At 41.6% G+C, this 10,538-nt stretch overlaps 1 protein-coding gene and 1 long non-coding RNA gene across 4 annotated transcripts in view; one reads left to right on the top strand and one right to left on the bottom strand.

Annotated features, from left to right (window-relative positions):
* The first annotated feature begins 2,798 nt into the window (after positions 1-2,798).
* Positions 2,799-10,538, top strand: part of MYO1H (myosin IH) — a 36,791-nt gene continuing 29,051 nt past the window's right edge. The window contains exons 1-2 of one of the 3 annotated variants that reach the window (XM_038187458.2): positions 2,799-2,944; positions 4,192-4,359. Coding sequence is in view for 1 of the 3 variants with exons in the window: in XM_072024237.1 (XP_071880338.1) it covers positions 5,544-5,573 (30 nt within the window). In the remaining 2 variants the exon portion in view is untranslated. Of the gene's footprint in view, positions 2,945-4,191; positions 4,360-5,201; positions 5,574-8,783; positions 8,952-10,538 lie in introns of those variants that run through there. The other 2 variants (XM_072024237.1, XM_038187455.2) reach the window with 2 other exon arrangements.
* LOC119718541 (uncharacterized) lies at positions 4,152-5,064 on the bottom strand. Its single transcript, XR_005269677.2, has 2 exons — positions 4,856-5,064; positions 4,152-4,324 (listed from the first exon to the last, which is right to left on the bottom strand). It is a non-coding gene; the product is annotated as an uncharacterized lncRNA (long non-coding RNA).

Here is a 10,538-nt window from a genome sequence, read left to right as displayed (position 1 = left end):
ATGCATCTCCTTTCTGCTGTTAGATGCCATTAGAGTTTTTAATGTTCATTTCAATTTATTTCATCTGCAGAGATGCATGTTATATTTTAGAGCAACAGGAGGGAATATTTTCCGTGCTGAAAGTCTGATAGGAATCTCAGGTAACATTGGTGGGAGGACACTAATATTAGCCTCATACGGCTTCATGCTGCCACATCTCCCTACCCCATACACCCCAAGACTCTGTGCCGCGGTGCTCCTTGTAGCTGCACAGACAAATCCATGTTATCTGGCCTTCTCGTGCACTGCAGCACCCTTGCAAATCCAGCAGCTGCAGCAGCACAGCATTTCCAGCATGTTTAGTTCCTCCTCTCCCAGGACAGGACAAGGCTTCTGTAACTCCACTTCGCAGCACGTCCTTCTCCTGAGGTGTAGCCACACTGCATAGAGCTCCTCAAACCACCTCGTCTTCTTCCCCTCTGAATTAATTGGGCTGAATTGGTGGGAAATTGGCTTAGATGGGTGAAAAAATGTGGTACACGTGAGAGGGATGGAGATTATCAGCAGGGAGAGAAACCGGTGCTAGAGAGAGGAAGGGCAGAGCAGAAGCCTGCCAGACATAAGGCACTGACAGTGTTTAGGTGGCAGGGCAGAAGTTCCCTTCCCCCTGTTATAAGGAGAAAATGGAGTTAGTGGTTGTGTATAATTTCTCCACAAAAATATTTTTAATTGAAGTAAAAAGCATTACAGAAAATAGTATTATTTTTTTTAGTACAAACAGTCATCTGAAAGCATATCCAATAGGATCCCTGGAATTAATTTTTCATGCCCACATTCAGTATGCACAAGCTACTTTAGACATAGCTAAATGCATGAGCTTCTCAGCTCCTCTACTCATTAGGTATTTTTGTTAGCTTTAGCTTGGCCAGCAAAAAAACTCTCTTTTCCTAGCACTGCAGGAGGTCCCTGCTGTGACAGGCTAAAATACCAAAAGATACAAGGGGTCTGTCATATGCTGTTGTCCTTTTGATTGAACTTGGAGAGAAAAGGCTTTTGTATAGCTAGTGGCCAGTTAGCCAGCACACTCCTAATATTATAGGCACAGATTTAGTGACCTGCGTGAGAAGTGAGTTTGGAACAGATTTATTACAACTTTATGTGCTCCTAGAAACCTTATATCTATCTTTGGCATTTTTAATGGCTTCCTTATACATTACCATTTGGGCACCGAGCAACAATTCACATTTGAATATTCACCGCGACCATGCAAGGAAGAAGAATGTGTTTTACAGATGTGGAGGTGAAGCTTTCAGGGTGTGTTTGTGGGATACAGCACAATGCTATGGACAGAACAAGATGAGGTAGACCCAAGTGGTTCAGATCCTGAAAAGCAGAGCAGTTTCTGTGTCGTTTTGTTTTGTTTTTAATTTTATTTTATATATCTATGCTTGCTTTGTACTGCATTGTTGTCATATGTGCAGTAGGCATAATGACCCCGTTCAGCTACAGAGCTAAAATACTTCACGTGTCACCCCCTGTGTTGCTAGCAGAAGAACAAAGCTAAAAAAATTGCTTCCATATTTGTCAGGCTCATTACCTTGTGTATGTTTCAGCACTACAGTCAAGCCACGGCATTGCTTATTTGGTATATTTCTGTCTGAATGCTTTCCAGTTTAGGGTGAAACTTGGAATCCTTGGTCTAAGAAATTTGCTCTAATTTCAAGTTTAAGCAAAAGGATACGTTTATTTATATATTAAATATTATATATTCTGAGCAATGCCAGTAAGAATTCAAATGTAAACCAAGTCCCATTAAACAGGTAGGAGAACTGAGGCATTCGGTGAAGTGTTCAGTAGGATGTGTCATATTTGTATGGATTTCTCGATTGCTTTGTGAAGATGAAGTTTTTAATGGGATATGTTCACAATTCCATTGCTTGCACAAAACTACCCAGTGGCTAAATAAACTTCATGGACTGTCATGGCCACACCGGACTGATACTAAAGAATTGCAAGAAAACAAAAAGAAAAAAAAGGCTTCTGTTTGTAACATTCTCTTTTCAGCAGGGCTTTAAAGGTTAAGGCCTTCTGACTGTCTGAGTGACTGCAGAGGCTCTGTCAAGTAGCACTGTGTACAGACAGCACATCTTCAGCTCAGCATTGCTGGGGTTGCTGGCTGCACCTTGGGTGCAATGTGAAAATCGTGTGTGTTGATCTTACAGGGATGGACGAGTCTTGCACCATGAAATATTTGATGTTGTGTGGTTGTAATATCAACTGGCTTGAGAAGAATGTGGGTTATAAACAAAACACGTTGAGGATTTAATTTAGCTAATCAAAAAAACCTCTTTTCAAATCTTAAAACTGACGCAGAAAGAGAGGTCTGAGCTGCTGTTTGGAAAGGACAGGACTTTTTTCTCAGTGCTGTTCAGCCATCAATGGCCCAACAATGATGGGAGAGACTCAGCCCGATGGATCTGCCCGTGCTACCTTCTAATATCACAGGACTTTTGTACCTTGTCTGCTGGCCTGCTCTCTGCTTTAAATAATACATACAGGAAAGAGCCATATAATTCACTCAATAGTTTACTGTTACATAGAGAACAGATTAAAAGGGAAAATGAAAATTTGGGGATTTTTAACAGAGCAGTCCTATTTATACTTGTGATGTTTGGAGTTAATGAGCTCAGGGTGAATAATTGATAACGATTTTAAAACAAGCAAGAATTCAATTAAATATGAACAAGAGGAGGCTGAGCATGTGGTAAAGAATTTCTCTTTCCCTTTTGACTGCAAACAATCCTTTTAGATCTGGTCACTAAAGACAACTGGCAATGAAATGGGTGTGTGAAAGAGGAGGAAACCAGATATTATGTTACTTAAAAGTCATTCATCATGTCACAGGAAGGCAGCAATCTGAACTCCTGAAATAAATAATCGCTGAAGGTGATCTCTCTACACAAAGGTACTGTAGCACGAAGCCACTTCCAACTGCTAAAATATTCCTTCTGTAATGAGGCCAGTTACCCAAGTGCACTATGTCCAGGGAAAACAGAACATATTAAAATGATTTCCTGTGTGAGGTATCTGCATGAGCTATTTGTAGGCATGGACTTACTGTTCTATTGTGCAAGTGGGAATGCAGTGCAATATTCACATCTCTGTTTTTACCAATGTGAACGCTGAAGGAATCCAAGATTCTGTGTTAAATTCTTAAGACTAAGTTGTAAAAACTGTTTTCTTCCTATCAAAGAGCCCCGTTCTTATCTGCCTATCAGCACATTGATTCCAAGTAAAATTAATCGTCATTTTGCGTTTGTCAGTAGAGAGTAGTATTTCCTTCTGTCCTATAATTCCATGTCTGCTTTATCCTACTTTGTGTGAAACAATTCTTCAGCGTTCCTTACCAAAAACTGATGGCTCGAAAACATCTATTTGGTATTATAGCTGGTAGCAACGTTGAAGTTGTAACTGTCTGAAAGAGTAACAATGCTTTTGTTGGTGGTCAAGGTAACAGCATGAGTGCACATTAAAATAAACACTCAGTACGATTCTTCTGAAAATGTGCTGCCTTGTCTTTGTGAAGACAGTGACTTTGGAATGAGGATGGGTACAAAAGCTTTTGTCAGCAAGATAAGTGATTGCAAGGGATCAGTAGTTGTAAGCACTTGCTTCCAAGAGTTTAGAAGCATGAGCATTTTTTGTTTTTCCACCTCTTACAACATTCAGTGATACACTCAAGTTCAGTTTGATGTCTAGGCCAGCATAAACTGAGGAATTTTCCTAATTGGTTTCTGCACTGAAGTCAATAATGCAAGTTCATATGTTTTTCATCTATGTATTATACTGTGATACTATGTTATTTTTTTTATTTCCCTTTTCTGGAATGTGCTTGAAGATCTAAATCAAGTGGCTTTGCAATATTTATCAGTATTTATCAGTATTTCCTGTGATGCAAATGTACACAGAAGATACAGAAGTTAGTCAGGACTGTTAGCATTACCTTTGCTGCTGCTTAGTTTTCTGACGTTAGTACTCATCACTCCTTGTTCTACATAGCTATGCACATTGCTGCTTTATTGGGTTGAGCATGGACACCACATTAATATGCGCATGCACTTTAGATGCTCTGTGTGATATATAAAGGGGAACGGGCTAGGTAAACCTGAAAAACTAATAATTGTTCTCTCTGTCTTTTTATTTATGCTGTAGAAATTGTTTGAAGCTCGAGGTCTGATTTTTCATCAGCTCATGTATGTGGGACTGAGTATGAGGACAGTGCTACAAGGATGCCAGCAGAGGTAGGACTGCCTGTCACTAGATCTGGTTGCAACACATCAGGATCCTGCAGAAGAAAAAGAGAGAATACAATATGTGAATGTGAGTGTCAAGTACTCATTCATTATAACATTGTTTTGATTCTGTTCTATTTAGGGTAAGTCTGTATCCACACCTGTGCCCTGCACATTATACAGCAGGGTTACAAGATCATAGAGGTTGCAGTAATGCAGGAAAGTTAGTAAAATTGACTTTCTGAGTTGGAATCACATTAAAGTTTAATGTGTAGTCTTAGCATCTGTTCCTCCTTTGTAGGATATCTGCACTTTTAATTTTTAAGCATGTCTTAGCCTCAACCTGGGAAGAGAGATACTATAACAAGGGGATATGCATTATTAACCTTAAAGCTTCCAGCTTCAGTCAGCTCCTACAGACTCTGATGTTCAGGGTTCTGGACAAGCAGATGAGCACCCACCAGCTAGTCTGCAATGCTGGCATGGTCCTGGGTTGGGCTGACCCCAGGGACAGTTTTAATAGAGCAGATATATGCAGTCACTTATTTTGGTAGTTCTAAGTAACAGAAAAGGTTTATACTGACCGGTGTCTGCAATGTAACCTCAAGGAATATACAGTTTCAAGTTCTTATCTTGGAAAAGTGGCCACTATGCCTATGCAAGTACCCTAGGACAAAGTCCCTGACTCCCAGCATAAATTATTAATGGTATTCTGTTCAGGTGAGAACGTAGCCTCTTACCCAGCTGCACAGTGTTACGAAGGACCTTAAACAAGTTCAAAGCACCTTTTGAATGGTTTAGCTGGAATAATTGTTAACAGCTGAATTTAACAGCATTCAAGATGGATACCCAGGTAACTTTAATTATTAGTGGGTGTAGTGGTAGATCTGTTAGCAGCTAGAGATGTAGTTCCAATTTCTATTAACTGCGTTAGCAAATATTTGAGTAGTGCATTTCCATAGGCTAGGTGATGCTATAATTACTTTGAACTAATATTTTTATAAAGCACACAACTATATAATTCAATCACAAATATGTAGACTCCTTTCAAAAACTTTGTGGTGCAAAAGTGAGCGTGTGTTGCATTTAGCTTGGACAATATGCCTTCAGCAGTAGGAACTACTTTTAGCCTCGGTACCTGTATGTTCAGAAATGTGCACTTTCCCTCTCTACTGGCTAATTTAATTTAGTGGACTTTGACAAAGAAATTTCTTGGAGGCTGTGGCTGGGGTGACATCTCACTTGCATGCTAATGAGGTCTTGACAGAGGAGATGACAGATAGAACTCCAGGATCAAAACAGGTACTTCTTTTTTCCAGCAGGATATTAACATTCAAAGGTTTATAACAGCTCTTACAATTAAGTTGCACGTTTCTAGGTATCTGCTGATGACTTTCTCTTGACATAGATTGGAGCAAAACTTCTAGAAAGAATTCTGTAATACCTCCATAGATACCGTGCATCATTGACACTGCTTTCTTAAATAGTCCAGTTGAGTCTTTCTAAATCCTTTGGAAGTTCTGAAGCTGACCTGTTTAGACAGTGGTCACAGTCTTGATGTGTCACTCTTTGCCTCCGGCAATCTCCGTCAGATCTCGTCTCAAAACCTGGTGGTGGTTTCTGTAGGACAGACCTCCACATAACCTTGATGTTCTTGGTCCAGAGCTTGTAAGCAAGTGAATGGCATTGTGAAATTCCTGTGATCTGCCTGGGAAACATTCCACTGGCTGCAGAATAACTTTGTTAATCCTCCATTTATTTATTGAGCATCGGTGTGTTGAGACCTGCTCCAAGGGAAAACGATGCTTTGCACTTCCTTGTCTCCTCTTCCCCAAAGAGAATGGTTGTCTGTGTTTGACAGGGACAATGATTTCACTCACAAAATGTCTCATGAAGGTCAGTTGTGCAGCAGAGGTGGTGTCCAAGGAGGAACTGCAGTTGAAAAGCTTCGCAGAGAGCTGCTCCATCAACTGATTGGGCTGGAGAGAGTCGGCTTGGCACACGAGGGGAGGGAGGCCCTTCCAGGCTGGGGGGATGCCTGTAGTGAGGAGTGGCACTGAGGTGCTGGGAGGGATGCTGAAGCGACGGTGGTCAGCTGTGAGCAGCAGCACGGAGGGAGCAGAGGTGTGAGCCGGACTGGAACTGCGCAGCTGGCCCCGTGAGGACCAAATGACAGAGCTCGATGCTGAAGCCAAAGAGAAGTAAGCAAATTATTCCCCAATAAAAGGTGGCAGAGGTAGAACGTAACAGAGCATTTAAGCTGAATATTCTGAGACAGAGAAATACAGTAACCAAAGGCAAGGCAGAGGATTTAATTTTTAATTAGCTGTAATTAATTCCTTCCCCATCTTATGTCTGGTGAGAACACAGAGTGAAAGGAAGTAATATCAGTTTTGCTTCGATGTGTCATAGTACCACTCAGAGAAAAAGGAATGCATTTTAGTCAGGTGAAGTACTGCCTGCTGAACTTGGAGATGATGTGGTTGTGTGGCTGTGCAATGATCCTATTAAATCTGTTGGAGTTTTCTTATTGCAACACTGAGAGCTTTTTTCTTTCCATGTGATTTTCAGGGCTGCTACTGTATGGTGCATAGTCTACGTGAATGAGAAACAGCTGAGCCCTCGCTCAGTGGTCCAGATTGGCTTGTGCTTAAGTGTAAATGTAAGGCTAGTTCATGGGATGTGATGGGTACCTTGCTGTTGAGGTTTCAAACTGATACAGGAATGAGGGAATTTCTTTTTAATAATAGTTGTAGAAGGCTTGAAAATAATTCCTCCCCAGGGAAAAAGAATAATATATTTTCAATTAAAAAAAATCTTATTTTTCTTAGTTAATGTATATTTGTTGGACAGATCCAGACTTATGAACAGCTTTTAGTAGCTGGGGCCTTTTGGAACTGTTGTGAGAGTTTTCCTTTCCACTGTTATACTGCTTGACAGGTATTTGATCTAAGTTACAGTTATCAGACCAAAAAAAAAAAAAAAAAGCTTGAAAGAAAAATCATTTGCTCAGGTCAGATAACCCCATGCCTTTTATTTGGCCCTACTGATGTTAAACCTGCTTGTTCTTTTTGTTCTTTATTCATGCTTCCAGGAAAAAAACAAGCAAGATGTGCATTTCTTGTTTCAAAAAACCCCAGAGCGGAATATCCTGCTCCTTCTTCTCAATTTGTCCTTTTGAAGGTCAGCTTTAAGGACCGTAAAATCAGCACAGTAATCCTAGTGGTACCCAGGAGTAATTCCTCAGGCAATAGGCTTTGTGTATCCTCACCCTGTATTTCACAAACCCCTGAGCTCCAGTGTTGTGACCCTCCTGGCACGTCACATCCTACTTGTTCCCGGAGCAGTTCGTTAACTGGCTGTAATCCACCGGGGACAGGAGCAGCATCTTCCTATTGGACAACCATTGAACTTTGGGTTTGCAAAAGAGCTGCAAGGCTGGAGGAATTTCTCCTGTTGAAAAAAACAAGCTTTCTGTCCTCTCTGCCTGGCATCGAAGAGCTCTGGGCTCTGGTTTGGTTGGGCAGGCAGCGAGCAAGGCGGGCACGGGCGATGCAGTACGAATTCTTTGGGGCACTGCTCTGGTGTCTGGGGGAGGGGACGTGGCCACCTGCCACGGAGAGGGAGATTTTACAAACATAATGAAAGGCGAAACAAAGACGACATTATCTGCCCTGTGAACTGTTGAGGACCAAACAGCAAGTTGCATATGGTTTGAGTTTGGCACAGCCTTTATTTGTATCCTCAGACAGGGCTCCCTATCTAGTTATTTACTGTATTAATGACAGCAGGCAGAAATACAGCAAATGGGCTGGGCACGTTCATTACTGCGATAATTGTTGTTTCATAGAAGCCAGGGCAGCTGAGCACTGTACAGAGCCCTGACCCTGAGCACATCGATGGCTGCAGGTGGAACACAGGAGCAGATTTACTTTTCAAGACCAACAGGAACATATACTTCAGCAGTAATACTTTCTGATTCAGCCAAGTGTGTAAATCCAAGAGTTTTGTGCCATCTTATAAAATGCAATATAGTGAAATACAAAAGCACCTGCTGATATATTGGTCTCAGGTTTGTTAGCCTGCAATTCTGTTACCATCTCACTTTTGAAAGCATTTAGCCATACTATTCAGTTAGGGTTTATTTTTTTAAAAAAATCAAGTATTCTATACAAAAATCTGCTTTTAGCAACCACATTTTTATATCTTCTTTCTTCTCTTATCCCTGTTAAGCACAAATAAGATAACTCCATGTAGAATATATCCTATTTTCTTTTACATACTGCTAGTTCATTAAACCAAAACCTTCCTTTCTTCTTTTCTATGGGAGAAAAAAATGAAAAGGTTTTACAGCAACTCCACCATAGCAGTCATTTTGTTAAGGATCGAGGCTAAGGTGGTATTAATGTTTTGCTCCTTTAAAACCTACCTCATCGCTTACCTATTTTAGCAGGTTTTCCCTGTTTGAAATGATTAAGTTTCCTCATGTCAGGCATTAAGGAGCCTTTTAGCCATAACAGCTAACAGCTATGTCACTTCTCCCTGCAGCCTGTCCTGCTGTGGGAACACGCAATGTAGTCAGAGAGGGTAATCTGTTTCAGAAGGTGGGGGTTAATTTTGTTCCTTTCCTGCTCAGCTTGCTTTAGGCTACTTTTTTGTAGCAATAGGGAGGAAGCAGGGGTAAGTTCAGAGCTCTTTGCAAGGTTTTATGCTAATACATGCTTTAAAATGAAAATCTCCAGCTAAATTAGGAGGGACAGCTATCCTGGCAAATTGGGTGCCTGGTTTGTGTTGTGTAGGGGGTAATTATTTTCTTCCTTCTCAAAGGAAGAGAAGTAGAACTGTATCCAGGGTTATTTGGGGTGAATGGCGTGGCCAAAGGAGGAGGGAAGGAGCTAACTTTCACCTACTTGGAAGTAGGAGGAAAAAAAGGAATGCTTTTCTGATCAGTAGAGAAGGGGACTTGCAACATCTGCATGCACACCAAAATGCCTGGGAACTCATATGTGACTGCTTGAGGAGCCCTGACCTTTATTTTAATAACAAAACCAGCATGGGAATAATTACCCCTGGATGGCCCTGACCTGCGGGACCTGCTGCACACAGGATGGGGGAGACCTCCCCCCACTTCTGTACCTAGCACGGAGCAAAAGTAACTCAGACCCTATATGGGGGAAGGGGGGTCACAGTACTTCTTCTCTGTCCTTCTCTGCCCCGTTTTGGTAGCCAGTCAACAATAGAGCACCATCTTTCCTCTCACTTGCTTTCAGAGCTGCGAGCAGCCATGGAAGCTCCTCATGGCTGCTGTGCCCAGATATTCCTATTGTCAAAACCAGATTTCGTGCACCGTAAAGTACCACGAGGAGTAGTAAAGGGACGTCTTCTGAAGATAACCCCATTTCTTTCCTTTAGAGAAAATTATTTTGTATTAAGTCTCACCACACTGTCGCTTAATGATGCAGGTGGCTTTGAAGCAAGTCTAATTTGTTAACCTTTCTGCTAGGTGTTTTGGCTGGTGGAGTGTAAAAGGCTCTCTCGTGGCTTCAGGTAGTAGCTTCCAGAATGAAGCAATTATGTGGCCCATTGATAACGTCTTCGTGCTTGACTACTAAATTGAAATGCTTGTTAGCTAAGTGCTTTGTGCACAGAGAGGTCCAGGAAAATTAAAAGCAACAGGGAATGTCTGATAAAGATGTTTTCTGAATCAATTTGAGGGAGGCTTGCTATTTATTCACAGAAACATTCCCTTGCTGCACTGTGGCTGCATCTCCAGACTCTGTTGAAATATTACACTTGCCAGTAAATCTGCAGCTAGATAATGAGTCTGTTCGCAGCCTCTTCAAATAAACCCTCCGAGCTCTTCCTACTTGTGTACAAAACTGCAGCCTTGGCATCCGATGCTCCTTCAAGCTTGACAAGCCAGGCCCAGAGCAAGTACACGTTGTAAATTAACGTGAGTGTTTGGGTGACCTTTGCTGTAATTCACGTGAATTAGATCTTGCACTGCAGCCGGTGCAGGTGACTCCTTTGCAGTAGTTGTCAAAGGAACCCCTGATTTTTCTTGGATCTGGTGCAGGGATAAAGACTGGCTTTTGCTACAGCATGATGAGATAAAAAGCTTGGTTTGGATGGCAATTTGTTGTCCCAGGCATTGCTCAGCTTCCCTGCTTTCAGATTCTACACTGATTTGTCACCTCTTGAGAGATGTAATTGTACAAACCAACGTCTCTTTGCTTTCTGATGTCCAAAGGGTTTTATCATCAGGGC

This window comes from Anas platyrhynchos, chromosome 16 (assembly GCF_047663525.1).
Source record: "Anas platyrhynchos isolate ZD024472 breed Pekin duck chromosome 16, IASCAAS_PekinDuck_T2T, whole genome shotgun sequence".
In the NCBI taxonomy this organism is placed as follows: Eukaryota; Metazoa; Chordata; class Aves; order Anseriformes; family Anatidae; genus Anas; species Anas platyrhynchos.
This window is presented reverse-complemented; position numbering and strand designations above follow the sequence as displayed.